This window comes from Hippocampus guttulatus, chromosome 19 (assembly GCF_054856545.1).
Source record: "Hippocampus guttulatus isolate MCC_2025c chromosome 19, RoL_Hgut_1.0, whole genome shotgun sequence".
Classification (NCBI taxonomy): domain Eukaryota; kingdom Metazoa; phylum Chordata; class Actinopteri; order Syngnathiformes; family Syngnathidae; genus Hippocampus; species Hippocampus guttulatus.
Window position 1 is genome coordinate 5,827,466 of NC_141279.1, and position 17,369 is coordinate 5,844,834.

General features: G+C 45.1%; 2 protein-coding genes across 3 annotated transcripts; one reads left to right on the top strand and one right to left on the bottom strand.

Annotated features, from left to right (window-relative positions):
* Positions 1 to 47: 47 nt before the first annotated feature.
* sh3bp1 (SH3-domain binding protein 1) lies at positions 48 to 7,351 on the top strand. Its single transcript, XM_086139030.1, has 18 exons — positions 48 to 220; positions 1,081 to 1,123; positions 1,448 to 1,552; positions 1,685 to 1,761; positions 1,917 to 2,028; positions 2,315 to 2,391; positions 2,466 to 2,553; positions 2,616 to 2,684; positions 2,861 to 2,951; positions 3,032 to 3,168; positions 3,245 to 3,356; positions 3,632 to 3,713; positions 4,106 to 4,186; positions 4,277 to 4,390; positions 4,468 to 4,565; positions 4,899 to 5,046; positions 5,320 to 5,624; positions 6,513 to 7,351. The coding sequence occupies exons 1-18, from the start codon at positions 171 to 173 to the stop codon at positions 6,785 to 6,787; spliced, it is 2,064 nt and encodes a 687-aa protein (XP_085995156.1). The 5' UTR covers positions 48 to 170; the 3' UTR covers positions 6,788 to 7,351.
* On the bottom strand, positions 7,072 to 17,208 carry cdc42ep1a (CDC42 effector protein (Rho GTPase binding) 1a). 2 transcript variants are annotated; one of them, XM_086139032.1, is made up of 3 exons: positions 16,515 to 17,208; positions 11,019 to 11,901; positions 7,072 to 9,001 (listed from the first exon to the last, which is right to left on the bottom strand). In XM_086139032.1, exons 2-3 carry the CDS (start codon positions 11,488 to 11,490, stop codon positions 8,319 to 8,321), a joined length of 1,155 nt encoding a protein of 384 aa, XP_085995158.1. In that variant the 5' UTR covers positions 11,491 to 11,901; positions 16,515 to 17,208; the 3' UTR covers positions 7,072 to 8,318. The 2 variants fall into 2 exon arrangements, with proteins under 2 accessions (XP_085995158.1, XP_085995159.1); XM_086139033.1 differs by lacking the exon at positions 16,515 to 17,208 and adding an exon at positions 14,609 to 14,996.
* Between the last annotated feature and the right edge of the window lie 161 nt (positions 17,209 to 17,369).

Below are 17,369 nucleotides of genomic sequence, written 5' to 3' on the forward strand. Positions count from 1 at the left end.
ACATTTCATCCACGCAACTTCCTCGTTAACCGCATAAGCGCTTGAGAGAGCGCATCTGAAAGGAGAACTAAAAGAGACGACGCAAAAGCGCGCCATCAAGTAGGCTTGCAGCTGCCCAAGTAAACCCCGGAGGAGGTCAGGCACTGCGGAGACGACCAACAGCGGCCGCAATGCTCCGACAGTCTCTGAGCATTCTGAAGCAGTTTGGCTCTTCTGCAAAGTAAGTTGAAGTCACTTCAATGTCGTGTCTATGAATTCCAAAGTACGTACTGATGTGCTGATGACTGTTGCTCTATGTGGTGTGAAGAACTCGTTGAAAATATCGGCCTGTTTTTGTTTCATTCAATCAAGATGCAAGCAAAACAAGGTACACTTGCACAATAAAATGACAACAAATGATTTTGCCTGCACGCAGCAATGGCACCGTTTATTTTTGTGTCACCCTCTCTCGGTCTTACACATCCTGAAAACAGCAGCGGGGGTGTGCATCTGCAAAACTGAAACCGCACTCCAAAGGCGGTCGGTCCCTTCTCTTTGTACACAGACATGACATGTTTTATCGCTATAACACCAATAGGAGGTTGTTTTCCAAAGCATGCCATTTGCCATTGACCGGCTGGCCGCATTTCCCCTGCGCTACGAGATCACTTTCCTCTTTGAGAGGCGATGCTTCTCAAAAGTGAAGTTTCGAAAAGGGAACTGCCGGTAGCTTCAAGCCACTGTCGTACTTTATGTGAGGTAATGCGTTCACGTTTGTCATCGCCTCTGCACGACTTTTGGAATGCCGCCATTCACAGGAGAGCAAAGGAGAGGATTTAAACTGAAACTTCTTTGGATCCGAGTAAACACCGTGAAGGCCGTTGGCTTTTTGTTACTTGTCAGTCAGGCCTGAACAAAATTTGCATGACGAGGCCGCCAACAACCGTGTTTGATGATCGGCTTGAATTATCAGACAAACAAGATCTGAACACCACAGTTCAACTACCTTTTTAATTTAGCTCTAGCAATGATTCTAATCATTTTTGTAATTGTGAAGAAAGTTTTTAAGACCGCCACGTCTCACTTATTTCCTATTTGCAGGTCACAAGATGTCAGTGAGCTTCTACACTCGGACCTGGTCGTGGTGAGAAAATGAAAAGAGTTTTAACCCTGGAGAACTCACGGGGTCAAATTTGGCCCCTATAAATTCTGCTACTCAAATGCTACCCTTAAATCCCAAAGGGTCAAATTTGGCCCTAATCCTAAATTAGGATTTAAAGCATTAAATATTTGAAAAAAACATATATTTTGGTGTTCAGTGAACATATAGCAGTCATTTAATGTAAAATTCATCATTTTCCAAAGAAGAAAAGGGCTCTTGGGTTCTCCAGGGTTAAAGGCGCCACTTGGCGCGGCCCAATTGGAGCGTGGTTGTCGACGATGTTTTTTTCCGTTTGATGAAATGAAGGTGGAGCAGCGGGTGGAGCCCGCCAAGAGAGCGGCGCAGATGCTACACAAGAAGCTGCAAGGCTGCATGCAGAGTCAGACGGGTATCGATGCTGAAAAACGGATGGTAAGAAACAAATATGGCAAAAAATAAGAAGAATAAAATTAAAAAATCATCATCATTGACAGTAGGCAATAAATTGATGAAATTTCACGGAGCCCGTATTAAAAATGAGGTTTCTCAACACTTTCTCCCCAGAAAAAGTTGCCCCTCATGCTGCTGTCAGTCAGCATGGCGGAAAGCTTCAAAGACTTTGACGCCGACTCGTCCATCAGGTGAACCCCGTCTGAGCCAAGAGTCATGTGAGAAGGCTCCTGACTGGGGGTTTTCAGTTCTGTACCAAATGGGAAGAGAGACAAACCGCGGAGGCTCGCGAATGACGCGCACGTCATCCAAATGCATTTGAATAACGCCAAGCCGTGTGTGGCAGGAGGGTGTTGGAGATGTGCTGTTTCATGGAGAAGAAGTTGGCCAGCCTCTTGGCGGACTTTGAAATAAGACTGGAAAAGGACGTTTTGGAACCGCTGAGTAAACTTAGTGAGGTGAATTGAGTTTCTCTTCACTATAGGGGACATACAGTATTCCGGAAAATTATTATTATTTTTTAATTACATGTATACCGGAGGTATGTGGGAATCTCCCCATCATTTTGATACATATCTCTCTGTAAAGCTGAAGGACTATTTCATCCGACATATTGTTTTTAATTAAAAACTGACGTCCCGATTCAGATTAGCGTACTGTATGTCTCCCTTCAACGTCGGTTTACCAACAGCACATAAAATGTCACGTTCCCCAGCATGACGTCTTTCCTTCCTGTTCCTCAAGGATGAATTACCAGAGATTCTCAAAAACAAGAAGCTATTTGCAAAGCTCAATACAGACTGGAACAATGCGCGACTCAGGTGAGTGGTTTGTTTATTGCCTTTCAACTTTCAATGCGCTCAAGTTCCATTGGATAAGATGCCTTGAACTCCAGGAGCCAGGCCAGCACCGGTCCACAGGCCAAGCAGGACGGTCTCAAGGAGGACGAAGAAGAAGCTCTGAGGAAGTTGGAGACCATCAAGGTACCAGCGCAGACGCTCCAAGGAGTCGAACTTTTAACAGTAGATTGTTCTTCTCTTTCTAGAATCAATATTCAGCAGATCTGTATCACTTTGCGACCAAAGAAGACGACTATGCAAGCTACTTCATCCGCGTATGTTGCACTTGGAACTATTTTAAAAAAACTCTCCATGCATGTGTGGCAACACAGCAAATCCCCATTTATTTATACTTTCCAAACCCGCACGCAAAGAGAGAATGTTTACAGACCGTAAACGTTTTCTTTGACATATTTACCCCTCTAATGCCTTCCTATTCCTTTCATTGAAGCTTTTGGAGCTGCAAGCAGAATACCACAAACATTCGCACGAGTTCCTGGATAAAAATATAAACGAACTCAAGGAGAACCACAGGACGAAAGGTTAGCGCATATACTGTATTTATTTGCCACACGGCGTTACCCTTGACTTGACCTTGCTCAACATGTGTTATGGACTCCAGAGCCACCAGCAAACCCCTCGGGCCCAAAAGTTTTCGGGGAGTCTCTTGCGTCTCATCTGCTTCAGATCAACCGAGAAATTGCAGCACCCATTCAAGAATGCGTTCACATGCTGCTCAGAACCGGGATGAGGGAGGAGGTAAGGCCATTTTAGTTGCCGATCGTATCATCTACCCTAATAAGCTGAAGGCCCTTCTTTCTGCACTTGTCTGCAGGGTCTATTTCGTCTGGCGGCGGCGGCCTCAGTGGTGAAAAGGCTCAAGGCTTGCATGGATCAGGGGACGGTTGATCAAGACGAGTTCAACATGGACCCTCATGCTGTGGCCGGTAAGTTATCATGAACATGAGCTTCAAAAAGGTTGCCAGCACCCTGAAGCCTATCTATTAAATTCTCCAATCTGCCGGACACTTATTGCACCGCACAGCTATTGGCATGCTGCAGCATTTACATTTCGAGGTGTCACATGCTCTATCTTGTAATGTGTTTTATTAATTTTTTGATTGACTGAACCGTAAAAACATGACGTGATTGTCAAGAAAGAAGTGGTTTGCCACAAAGGGAGGCTTATGTGTCTGTTTTCATGTTAAATTACTCCCAATAGGAGCTCTGAAGTGTTACCTGCGAGAACTTCCTGAGCCTCTAATGACCTTTGAACTCTACAATGACTGGTTCAAAGCAGCCAGGTGTGTATCAACTCCGCTCCTGAGTCCTCACACAATTTTTCATATCACTTTCGCGACTTTAATAGGGAGCATGTCATAGAAAAGTGACTTTTAAATTGTATGTCGACAAGCAATTCGCTTCAGAATTTTTTGCTTCGTTTCATAATTGGTGCTAATGTACATCGCAACCAGCCCGCAGAGTTGCATCGAGTTTTGTTGGATGCGCACAGATTACCGTTCTCAAGCTGCATTAGCTTGTGATAATAAACACAAATGCTCTGTGAAACTGTTGACGCGATAGGGTTGTAATTCTTGACTCTGCATATTAAGTTTGTGTTTTGTCATGTTAAGACACTTGGGAATGGTTTTAAATGATTAAAAAAAAAATTAATAATATGTGTGTGTATTCACAGTGAAAAAGACTGCACAGAGAAGCTGGAGCAGTTCCGAATACTACTGAAGAAACTGCCGCCTGAAAACTATAACAATCTCAGGTGCGGAATTATTTGCTTTGTATAATAATTAATTGAAGGTAAGCAAGTACAAGTCTTCCCTCACATGGCATTTCTTCATTTTATTTTCAGGTACCTGGTGCAGTTCTTGTCATTGCTGTCCGAGCAGCAGGCTGCAAACAAGATGTCGCCCAGTAACATTGCCATCGTGCTGGGACCCAACCTTCTCTGGCCACAAGCCGAGGGGTATCTATAGGTGTCCGACCGCATATTTCATACCCGTCATCAATCTCATCCTGTCCGTTTGCTCTCTTCCTATTTAGGGAGATCACCCTGGTTGATATGGCGGCCGCATCCTCGGTGCAGGTGGTGACGGTTATTGAGCCTCTGATTCAATACAGCTCCGTGCTCTTCCCTGGAGGTACAGGACTAGTTACTGTTATGTAACAGTGAGGTGAAAGCGCAGAACAACTCGCATCATCTGTCCCGCGATATTAGCGCTGGTTCTGCAAACTGGAACCACTACAAGATATTTTTATATGAATACCTCCGAGAACAATCGTATCGTGAAGGCATATTTTTCAATACAGATCTTATATTACAACCCGTTAGATTTTGTTGATGTAAATATTTGTCCATTTACCGTTTTGAAGACACTGACTCGAGTACGTTAATGGAAACAAGGACAGATGCTATTCTGATAGCAGTAGGTAAGCAGCGAATAAACGGATCTATGATGTAAATGTTTATTCAGAGGTGTCCTTTGAGATTCCGGAGCTTCCCAACATGCAAGACGACCAGTCCATGATCTCAGAACAAACGCCATTGTGCAGAACGTTCTCCGCTCCCTCCGCAGCCTCGTCCTCTTCAACTTATCTTCTCCCTTGCTCGAAGACAAACAGGTATAGCCTCAGAATGAGCACAGAAGGCTACTTATGCTCATCCATGTATGAATATCAGACAAGCTATATTGAAAAGATGTGTTGTTCGTTATTTAGTATAGACAATTATGAGGATCGTTTTGGGACGGGTCGTTATTCACCCAGAACATTAGAATTGTGCATGAAAAATGAACAGGCTGTATCCCCTATGAGTAATTGTTGAGTGTCCCTTGAAAGAGGCTACAGTATATAAATTATCATTATTCTTAGATGTACTTTTTTGTCTGCTTGTAGCATGCCCTCTCAGGACGGGATCAGCGTCTCCTCTGAGAAGTTTATGAGACACCAAGCGTGGGCTGCTTCCTCACCCAAGGCTGCAACCGCAATCCATAAAGACACGACGATATCCACCAGCTCAGCCCCCACAAGACCAAACTTGTTGCCAAACCAGAACCTCACTCCACATCAAAGAATCACAGGGTCCCACCCAGGACAGAGCAGGGACCCCACACAAAAGCCATGCTTGGATCAATTAGAGCCCATTTCGGAGGCCCAGCCCATCTCACCAAAAGCAGTTGTGATGACGGCCATGCCGAAACGTGAGTCAAAACACACTTGACATTTCCAGAGCAGGGTTGGGAAAACCTTTGTGGTCAAGGGCCACATTACAATGTTAGAAAACATAAGGAAAAAAAAATACTATCAATGTGTAGGTGAAATAAGTAAAGCGTTTTATTTTAAATAATAAATGATGTAATTGTTAATTATTCTAGTCATGAAACAACAGTTCGTTCCTGTTTTTCAAAAATAAATGATTTCATTTAAAATGTGTATATTTACAAATACATGGCTTGATAAAATGGATGGATGGATGGATATACATATAGGTACGGAATGTCCGTGGTTGTTAGCAGCGCTGTATTTTACAGGATGGAAATACTTAGTAGACCGCCTTAAAAGATGAAGGCCATTTGTAACCCCCCCCCCCCCCCCCCCGTTCCAAACTTTGCCCACCACTGCGGTAGCATAACCATTTGCGATTTGAATTGTGCAAATGGGGAGGTCAGACCCCAAAAGCCACTATCATATTTCCTTTACCGGTTGCTGTTGTTGAACGCAGATATTGGGGTGTCTCTTTCCATTGTGTAAAATCCTGAGCACATTCTTGACATCTGTCTTTTCCTTTCACAAGTTTAGTTAGTACAAGTCGACAGAAGGAAGCTAAATCCAGATCAAAACAGGAAGTTTTGCATTACCCGTCAAAATATCACCCACTCAATTCGTGCGTCATCTTGCATGTTGTCCTAACCACGACGGGGGTGGGCCCCCGCGGCTCACAGTACTTTCCCCTCAAGTACTGCTTTCTACTTTGTCGTCACCGCGCTCGCGCAAGACATTTTAACCCTCTCGTCAAGCTGTATCCGACCGGCGTATCACATAAATTGTCCGTCCATCTTACAAGACTGTACACTGTCTCTCATTTGCAGCAAAGAGGAGCATCAGTGTGAGAAAGGCCAACGAAGCCGACGAGCCGTTCGCCGTTCACTACAGCAAGCCCAAAGCGCCGGTGCCGCCAAAGCCTCGGGCTTCTATGGCTCCCCCTGCGACAGTCGGGACACAGGTGACGCGTCCGCCACCCCCAGCTCAGCCGGTTGGTCTTAAAAAGCCGCCCGTTAAAAAGTCTGGACTGAAAGCCCCCAGTTGCCCTCCTCCGCTTCCCCCTGCGTTACAGTCCAAAGAGGCTCCCTCCATAGCACAGTAAGAGGAGAGCCACACTATATGGACTTAAATGTATCACATGCAAATATTTCATATGAATAGGTCTTCATATCACGACATTCCATTCTAATTCATGTCGGAAGCTGTCATGATTATGACTTCCAATGCGTTCGTCCCCACTATTCCAAATTCTTAACAACCATCTTTATTTTTCTGCGGTACTTTATTTTCCGGAGAGCAATCTAAGATAATAACGTCACTCCCAAGCATTTTTATTTCCAATTCATATCATTGTAGTGTGTCATAAAGTATAAGGTTGGACCGCTGTATGTTCTGAAGGTGCTTATGAGTACATGTTTATTGGGCAGTCAGCTGATATTTTCATGTACATTTGTAGGCCTTGACATTACAATGTGTCTGTTCGAAACATAGTTCCTCGTTAGAGGTGCACAGAGTTGATACAAAAGGTCTGCAGCATTAAAGGAACAATTACATAGTACAACCTGTACTGTAGTTGATAACGCCAAACACTGGCGTTATTGTCATGTTACTCAATTTGTGTCACGCGATAACTGTCGTCCATTAAAACACTGTAAAAAATCATGAACGATTTTAAGGCTTCCCCTTCATGTCAAGGTAAGTCTTCAATAAAATGACTTGCAATGTTCTGAACTGTAGTTCAGCCCGAGACGCATGCTGACTGCAAACCGACCTCCAGAAACCTTTCGTTTGTATCCGTGTCCGCTATTGATAGCGATTTTGCAGCGAGCACATTAGAATACTCTTAGATTGTCCTCCTCCCGTGCGAAGAAGTAGTGAGTATAAAGTGAATGGCAGGACTTCTTTGTTGAGTAACGTTAGTGTTTCCTCTCTTTCTTAATCTTCGGTGGGGAGTGTTTTTTTTTTGTTTTGTTTGTTTTGAGCCTCATCAAGACAGTCGTCACAAAATGTTTAGGTTATTGGGCTTTCAGGTGATATTTCAGGATGAATCTACAATGCGCTACGATCTTTTCAGGTGAATTTACTTTGAGCTTTTGAATGCACAATACCAGTTTTGAAGGTCAAATTCAGTAGTAGTGAACAAAAAAAGTTTATAGTTCCCTATTGATGCTACAAGATGGTAGGAAAGCACGACTTTTGTTCAAATGAAATTTTTCAACTTGCCACCAAATGGTGCTAAAGCACCACTTTTTGTCTAAATTGAGCTGCTTAATCAAGTGCAACATAGTTCCTTGACACTAAGCCATCAGAAGATGGCGCCAAAGTAATGCTTTTATTTTATCAGCCTGAGCACGTGAGCAGTGAATCTGTGAGTTTCAGGGAGGCCATTTTAGGTTTAGCCCAATATCCTGAACTTTGTGTACATTGAAAATATGTCAGTCTTTGATGTTGTTGCATTTGCAGCAAAAATCATGGCGCCGTTAGTGGGGAAAAAAAACAATCTCCAGCATTCATGTTAAAAATAATATCCTCCATTTGCAGTCTGAGAGTCATTGCTGCCGATTTGGTTATTGGATTACAATTACAGAGGAATCAAAGGGTATATCCGGTAATTAGTTTCATGTTCAAACAGCTCAGACTTTGATTTCATCATCGTCATCGTCTGCGTAGCTATAGGATATCTTCTTCATCCTCTCCGAATCCACCGTCTCCATCCGGTTGTGACCGCCGTAATGACGTGCGAGCACATCGGCGGCACTCTGGAAGCGCTCGCTCCCCATCCTCACCGCTAACCTCGCTCGCTCAAGCGAGCCTCCCCTCAGCGCGTCAGGTAATTTCCCGGACACGGCGATTTCGTTCATTTCATTCGCACTTCCTTCGTCGTCGTCCCATTCCGCCCCCTGCGGACTCTTCCCGCCCGCGCAGTCCTCCCTCAGCAGGGAGTCCACGTAAGAGATAGTAGCCGAGTCCATCTCGGATCCTTCGTTGGCGAGACCCCACGGCGACCCCGTCTCGTCTCTCTCCCAGGTGTGACTGTCTCCGTCCAGTAAGCCGAACACCTCGGTCATTAGGGAGGGGCCCAGGTCGAAATTGAAGGTATCCAGGGAGGTGAGGGAAGCGAACGAGCTGGAGAAGGCGGTTGGCTTGGGGTCAGAGGTCACAACGGCGGTAGAGCGGGTGGTCAAGATGGCGTCGGTGGGGTCGGTCAGAGAGCCGCGGTGCACGTTGGCCGAGTAAGGGGCCGGGTCGGAGACGGACGGCTGCTGACGCTCGGAGCGGGACAGACGAGGAAGTGTGACGAAGCCGGACTCCAAACCTGAGGAGGATAGAATTGCACGCATTACATATTGAACAACACAACATACTTTTTGAAAATATCACCATTGCTAATGCTAGAATTTGGGGATTAGCATCAAGGAACTATTTAGTGACGACCGAATCTTGATGACAAAATGTGCATCTATGGTACGTGTACGGTGTGCAGTTAAGCGCAAACGTTTGTGTTTCGACACTCAATTCCAGACGTATGAGAACGTTCTTGGAAGGACTTGTCAAAATCTACTCTATAAATCCAACAGGAGGCAGTACAAACCATAATTTCTGACAAATTAACAAAATCCAATTTAAGGAGTTTCCTCCTTGCCACCATTGGACAGAACGGTAGAACCGTAAATCTACTAAACGCCCATCCCAGACATATAGACATTTATAAAAAAATAAAAATAAAATCCATTCCTCTTTCATGAAATGCCATAGACGTACTCCACTAAAATCGCCCCCAAAATCATTTAAGACGGACACTAAACAGAGAATGTAGTGTGTATATGATTACATTTTTTTTTTTTTTTTTTTAGATTTATGTGGCTTAAGTCCGGTGTCAGTGTGAGACAAACTTCCATGAGTTTATTGCCTGCTCTTTCTGGATGGCTGTCTTTTATCAGTTCAGAAGCTTCTGCTAATGCGCCAAAGTGATATATAAAGGCATCTGGTGCAAATCTGTCTAAATCATTGAGTAGACCTGACTGGTGCTCTTGCGCATGGTCGCCAAGTCTTGCAGAGTTTACAACAAGGGGGCCCCGCGTTAACTCGTTTGACCCCCACTCGGCAACCCCTGAAGGGAACCACTTGCCATTTCATCGGCTCACCATTGCAAATGTTTATCCTGATGCGTTGGAATTTATGTGCTGACGCCACAAAAAACACAGTCAATGGAAATTCAATTGGGGTGGGGGGGGGGGGGGGTCATTTTATTGCGGTGGACCCGAACCCTCTGGTTGACTGGCGCGGCGCAGTGGGTGATGCTGATGTTATTTCAATGTGCGAGCGTCCGCTGCTGGGCGTCAGGTCGCGGCAGTTGGATGACCGCAACGTGCACACGACTCAGCAGCAGGAGATCTGCTTTCACCATTTGGTGCCTTAACCTCACCCGACCCTGACAGGATTCACACATTGTAACTTTTTTATTTTTAATTTTTAAGTGTTAAAAGTCACAAGGCTATCATACCAGTAAATTCAGATAGTCTGGCATCGGATTGTGGCGACTTGTCATTTTAGCCTAACAGCGGTTACTACAGTGGACAGCTTATCATGTTCTCACATTACAGGGTGCATGAGAGGGCTCAACATCACTTCATGCGGTGTATACCGTCATATCATGGTCTGCTAGAGACTGGAAAGATGAATCGAGTGACTTGATCCGAAGCTAAATTGCTGCAAACGGACGCCTGCCGCGTGAGTCATCAATGCCGATGCGAGCCCAGAAAATCAACCGCAAAATCAAAACCGTCAGCAGATGTTAAAGTGTTCAACAGAGCAGAAGGAAATTTGGAAATTTGACTAATGGTTTGTTGTCTTTGCCGTAACCTGAGCCATAGTTAATAGTGGAGATTTGCCTTGATGGAACGTCTTCAGGCGGCTGCCTCTGAGGTCACACAATTTGGAATTTGGCCAAAAATCTTGTTGTTTTTTTTTGCTTCCGAAGCCACTTTCATGTAACATCTCTACTGATTTGTGCTACACCCTCTGTTGCATTTCACATTTTGCTAAAATTGTAGTTCCAGTTATTGTAAGTGCACTGTTTTTTTTAATCCGTTAATGAAAATGATTTTTTGATATTTCGTTTATTTTGTTACTTTTCATTGATTCGAATAACCTTACACGATGTGAAGCAAAGCAGGCCACGAAATACAAAGAGACTCCAGTGTCACGATAGGATTTGTCAAATATTACCATCATTCAGTAATGTTTATCTTTTCACATTCTTCATTCAAAAAAAAATAAATAGGAGACGAAGCATTGACCAAAAGGCTTGTACTTTGGATCAGTGGGCTTACCGTAAGAACTTTTCCTCTCCCCTGGTGTGCTTTGACAACTGGGGAAAAGCATCTTTGTGGTGGGGCTCCCATTATACATGTCCACGTCCAGCCTTGGAAGGGAGACGGCATTCTTGATGATGGGAGAAACGGCCGGGGGAGGCAGTGACGCATCCTTGGAGCCTTCTCTGATTCTGTTGTCAGACCCCCTCCTGATTTGTCGGAGTGTCCTGGAGAAAAAGGCCCCGATTTTGTTGTCGGGGCTGGACACCGAGTCCGTTTCCCCGTTGCCGCCGTTGGCGGAGCCGCCGTGGTTGCTGAGGAAGGAGGTGTCCCCGAACACCTCGCCGCCGCGGCCCACGTGCATGGTATGGCGAAAGTCGCCCAGTGGCGGGCTGATCATGTCCACCGTCAGGTCGGCTTTAAAACGCCGCTTGCTGTGCGAGTGCGTCACCAGACCTTTCAGGCCAGAGAGCTTTTCCTGGAGATTCATGTTTACCAAGCTCGGAAAAATGTTCCGTTAAAGCTGAAACTATTTGCCAAGTGAGACTTCAGTTCACCTCAACTCTTGCAGTTACCCCAAGTTCTGAAAACATGTGATCTAAATGAGTCAAAAAGCCCAGGCCTGCGGCACCAGATACTTGAGTGAAATATTATCTATGTTTATCGTGCGCAAGCCAAAGTCTGTCCCACTCTTTGCCGGTCATCGTTATGCGGAGCTGGCAGAATCAAAGCAACATAAATTGCAGAGAACACTGCGCAGTTGTGTCCCGGGCAGAAGCCGGGCCAGTTGGAGTGCAGTCAAATCCCTGGTTTCCTTCGCTTTTGGCTTTGTCGACATCAGCTCCGAAATAGGTCCGAGTCCAGCTGCAAATGCTTCTGTGGTCACACCGTGGAAGAATGTCTATGGAGAGTAAAAACAGGGAGAAAAGAAGGGTCTATCTTTAAAACGGAGGCAGGAGAAAGAAACGGACGACAGTCGGGAGGTTGTGCTGCGGCAGTTGAGAAGATTTAGGGTGAGACCGTGCGCGACGCTTCCTAAAATGCAGAAATCCGAACTGCATTTGTCAAAGGAGGCAAAGGTACTCTGACTATTTAAGTACTTTGGTCAAAATAAATAAGTGCAGACTTCAATGTACTTCATATTTGACTGCGAAATATATCTACCTATGCGATCTGGGACCAAATTGGGGCCCGTGGACCGGTGGTTGAACACCACTGTTGAAAATGTCAACTAGCGTGGAAGAAGCTAAATTTAGACCAAAGTCATTGGGTGGAGATTAAAAGTCTGTGGAGCGCGCTAAAAACTTGCAGGGTGATTCCTTTTTCTATTCTATTGTTTTTAACGGTCATAAATATGACCCGAAGGAGTTCGCTTTTGGCCTCGTTCGTCACCGCTTGGACAGTTTTATACAGTACGTGTGTAGGAAATTGTTTTCCTCACCAGAAGCTGTTCTTTGCCAGCAGCAGTAATGAATAGTCAATTCCTAAATATTTTGATAACATAAGGGCCCTGACAAGCTCCTCCGCTTCTCTTTAAAAGTCTCTTGCACAGCAGCGGTCTCATTCGGGGCTCCTCCACATGTAAGGGCGGGGGGGGGGGGGCCTGTCTAGGCTCCATTAATGACTCGCTTCGGTTTGCGCGATGACGACTGCGTCAGGTCCAAAGCAGTCTTTCTAATTTGCTGCTGACCGCAGTCACCAAGCCCTCTGCTCCACTTCCCCTCCGGGCTGGCGTTTTAAGAGGGGCATCTGGAAGCCGAGAGGGAGGAAACGCACCACATACCAGTGCTGAGCGGAGCCATATCAAGTCTTGCAAAAGAGAGAGGGGGTGGGGGGGCCGGGGGGGGAAGGACACGTGTTGAAGCAACGATGGCATAAGCCAACAGGGAACTGCTTACACATTCCCATGAACTGAACTGAACCGGGCAGGACGTTCGCAGACTCTAAAGGCGGGAAAAAAAAGTATCCCCAGCCAGGTTGAACAAGAAGCGATAACTCACTGGATTAGGGGAATTACCCCCGATTGTGATTTAGTTTTTTTTTTTTTGCGGGAAGCGGTGATATATCGTCTCTCCCCGTCAACCATCGGGAGACCTTTGACCGCTGCACAGAGGCGCTTGCTCAACCGTTTGGGACTCCCCCAGGCCAGATACGGCCGTTCTCATTTGCACTTGTTTATGTGTTTGCAAGGTTGCGTAAACACTCCTTTTGGCTGTCAGATAAATAGCCTGTTAAGCACCACCAGGCAGTAAAAACATACGGTAATGGCTTTAAAGCTATAATCCTTGTGGTGATCTGCCTAAAGGAACGGGGGAGGGGGGGGGGCTTGGACATACCCTAGATAATCCTCTAAATCTTCATCTCTGGTACCCCTAAATATGCACGCCTCTCTGGCAGAGGTCTGTCAGAGGTGATTTTGGCTGCTGTTTGAAGAAGCTAAATCAGAAAAACAGTGATGGAAATTACATTTTTGCGCCGACTCTGAATCTACCCTTTTTTTTTTTCCTATACGCCTTCATAATGATAGAAGAAGTCATATAGTAATGTAGTTGTATTTAATGACAATTAGTGCACAGTTCGGCCTCACTCGTAACGTGTCCTTTACTAGCCGCTCTCGTCATTCTACTAGTGTGCAGAACGGTCATATGGTAGAAGAAAAAACGGAACTCGTTAGACAGGCATTCTATTGCCGCGCTGAATTGTCTTGCTACTAAGGGCAAACAGCATACTAGTACGTGGATTATTCAGTGTACTAGTAGGATATTGAATAAACAAACAAATGGCTTCCCCATAATGACTTCCTGTTTGTGTTCCGTTATACTTTAAATATTGAGGCACATTCGGAGTCCCGCGGTGCGAAATCCTCGCCTCTGCTGTAGGTCCACCTCAGTGGACTTTGTTAACCGTCTCTCCGTTCATGTCCTTCAGATTCTGACTCAGCTAACCAGGTGAACAAACATCCAAGATAAAGCAGCATTTTTCAGACTCGCATTTTTAGGCTTTCTATTCCGAACCATCACACTCAGCCTTAATCCAAGCACAACACTTCCTCTTCGCTCGAGAAAGCATGTTCAACCCTCGGATAAATATCCACGCTCGCTCTGGCTCTCCGCTGTTTGTTGTATCTTCTTGTGTCGCCGCAGCAAATAATAAACGCGTTTCTTTTTTCATCAGCCCCTTTGTTCTTTCCAGCAGCAGAACCTCAGAGGAAGTCATGACGCGACGGTCAGTTAATAGTGAGAACAGTGCCCGACACAAGTGCAGGGCGAAAAGGAGTTGGGTTCTCGAGGCTCACGAAAGCAAATTAGTCTGTCGACTGTTGAAAATGAGTTTCAGCCTTTTGAAAGTTGTTGCGATATGCTTCCAACTGTGTGTTTATAGTTTTGTCGTCCTTGCCGCAAACGATTCTTCCCCAAGAAACAAATTCTGAGTGGGAGCTTGTTAATGACATTTTAGCCAATCGGAAACCTGAAGACGGTCACCTTCAGAAAGTGATGTGATGACAGACTGTGATACTTTCACCAGCATCACCATGTCTGGTGGGACAAAATAGTTGGGAATCCACGCGGTGTAAAGACAAACAAAGCACCCGGATTCAAAGTTCGCACCTCTCCAATGGACTCCTTCCTCGTTGCGTCAATGACACTTGAAGGTCACAGCGGGTCAGGCTTCAAAGGAATGCCAAACTTTAGTGAAAAATAGGTAGCCCAAAAAATTTTTTAAAAAAGAGGCTGTGGATGAAATAAAAAGCTCAGATTTGGGTTGTGTCTCACTAAGACTATAATGGCAAGTAAAGTCAGAAAAAAAAACCCCGGATGACACATATGGCTGAGTTCATACGGGAGCAGGAAATGTCGGATGTAGCGTACGCCCACTGTGTGGAGACACTGCTGCTTACAGACGTGCGCAATGACTTCAACTTGGAACAATCGCATTGTGACACAACTCCAGCCAGACTCTTGAGCCATGTTGAGCGGCAATGCAGGCTGGATTTTTCGTTGATTGATTCCTGCTCCCATGTGATGCGTGTGTGTGTGTGTGTGTGTGTGTGTGTGTGTGTGTGTGTGTGTGTGCGTGTGTGTGCGTGTGTGGCATTTCACACAGTGGTCTCCTCTTAGGGTATGGGGCACATAAGCCCTCTGCTCCTAACATAGTGCTGCTGTGGTCCCTAGTTAAAACTCCTCAAGGCCACTGAATATCAACACTAAGTCCCAAAGCACCCTAATAAATTTTAGGTGATGTGGAGGAACTTGTAATTCCAGGGTATAGATAATTAAAAAGAGAAAGGATTTATTCCTGATACATCCGCAGCAAGGGTATAATAATGATGATATATAGAATCGCCACTGCTGGTCGCTGTGGTGTATAAATATGTCAGCAAGGAGGGTTGAGTTTCACGCAAGAAACCCGAGGAGACTCTTTTACAACTTTTGACAGGACTGAAACGGCCACTCAAACATTTCTGGATGTGAATACCACATTTCTCCACGTTTTCTCACATCTAAGTCACATTCGCATCGTCAGAAACTCAACCCGGTGTGCTTACTAAGTTACCCAAGTCGGCTAGAAATAGGCTTTGCTGCTTTTAAAACTCATTCACTGCTGTCGACGGCGAGAGAAGTCAAAAGGGCCATTGTTTGATCATGGGCTTGTGTTGAACGAATTAATGATATAAATTCAATAATCAAACAATAAATTGAAAGTGGCAGACGTTTGAGCCTCACGTTGAAGATGAAGGTCGAATAATTCTGTTCTTGTTGTTTAGATTACATTTAGTATCTCGTCTCTTCTTCTTATGATTGTTTTGGCAGTTGGTCAACAACGTCATGGCGCATTTCCGCCATCTACTGGTTAGGAGTGTGAACCCCAATGTCGAAAATTAAATAAATAAATGCAATCGGTTTTTTTTCTGAAAGTAAAATGATCACTCTTTCTATCATCTTTGTTTGTCTGTTGAAATAATCACACTTGTTTCCTGAATCTTTTTGTAAAATACTGTATCTGTAATATTTGGACACTGCCTGCTGTTGAATTTTGGGCAAACAGCCAGGTAGACCCTAAACTGATTGGTCGTCAGTCAGTCACAGGTTAGGGACAATTTAAAGTCACCCGTGAATTTAACATACATGTTTTGGTATGTGAGATGACGCCCGAGTAACTGCAGAAACCACCCTTGAGATTCGAACCAATGATCTCTACTTTGAGGCCGACATGCAAACCACTATCGCACTATGCTGCGTGTTTCTGAGAATGCGCATGAAAAAGTGAACCTTTAGACCAAAGTAGACTCTGAAAACTAGTGCAAAGTACCGCACGATTTTAAATAGGAAACTATCGAAGAGCGCCGTGCAGCATTATAAGCCACGAACCAAACAACCCGAAACATCTTCGCCGCCGATGTTTTTTTTTTTTACAGCTCCGCTGATGACAGATATGATTTAACCCTCGCCTTTCAGGACGCGCACATCGGCACGACAGAGCAGTCCGATCCCTGAACAAAGAATAGCGACTCACCCAGAAAGCTGGAAAAAGACGGGAAAAAAAGTGACTTGAGTGATTTTTCCGAAAAAGGATAGAGTCGAAGTTGGTCCGAGTGCGCCGATTGCTCGACAGGACAGTGCCACTGGCGTGTGTGCAGGAGCGTAGCGCGGATGGACGAGGAAAGGGGCGGACCGAGGGTCCGATCCACTATCGGAGTCCCCTCCACGCTGGATGGGATGTGCACCTACAAGTTGCCAAAATGACTTGTCAACAACGATCCTGCGTATGTGTGTGTGTGTGTTTGTGTATAAAACAAAATGCCATCAAAAGCTTGCTATGTTTCATGCCAACTGTCATGTTTAACAATTAGCATCCTGTTCAGGGTCATTGACTTTCAAAGTTAACAGTGACTATTGGATACAAAGTTAAGCACATGGCGTGTAAAAAAAAAAATTAAAAATTCGAAATGCAATTCAGAACAATAAAAGCAGAGAATCAAGGAGACTGCTTTTTCTATTTCCCGTTACCTCGTACTTCCAATCTAGTTGCGCTCCTCGGATAAAAACGGGACCTTCAAAAGGGCTGCGAAACGCTCACGTCAGCTGTACCGTGCTGACCTGTCCCAACAGGAAAGCGGGCCTTATCAACAGGAACACGAGCATCCTCGCCCCGTCCTCTTCAGCCCTTCCAGCTCCAAAGTAACCCAGGACCACTGACACTGCGGCCAACTCTTCTCGCACACACCCAAACCCGCGCTCAACTCCCATGCTTGCTGACGAAAGTAAACACAATCCGTCACAACTCTGCTCTGATTTTGATGAGATCGTCACAGTCATGTTAGTAAGAGTTGCGAAGAGGGGTAAGAAAAAAAATGTACCGTCCGTCTCC

Coding starts and splice junctions, on each gene's coding strand:
- sh3bp1 (XM_086139030.1), top strand. CDS start 171: ATGCTCCGACAGTCTCTGAGCATTCTGAAGCAGTTTGGCTCTTCTGCA. Junction 2,952..3,031: donor GGAGAACCACAGGACGAAAG/GTTAGCGCATAT, acceptor TATGGACTCCAG/AGCCACCAGCAAACCCCTCG. Junction 4,566..4,898: donor CTCCGTGCTCTTCCCTGGAG/GTACAGGACTAG, acceptor ATGTTTATTCAG/AGGTGTCCTTTGAGATTCCG.
- cdc42ep1a (XM_086139032.1), bottom strand. CDS start 11,490: ATGAATCTCCAGGAAAAGCTCTCTGGCCTGAAAGGTCTGGTGACGCAC. Junction 9,002..11,018: donor GGAGAGGAAAAGTTCTTACG/GTAAGCCCACTG, acceptor TATCCTCCTCAG/GTTTGGAGTCCGGCTTCGTC.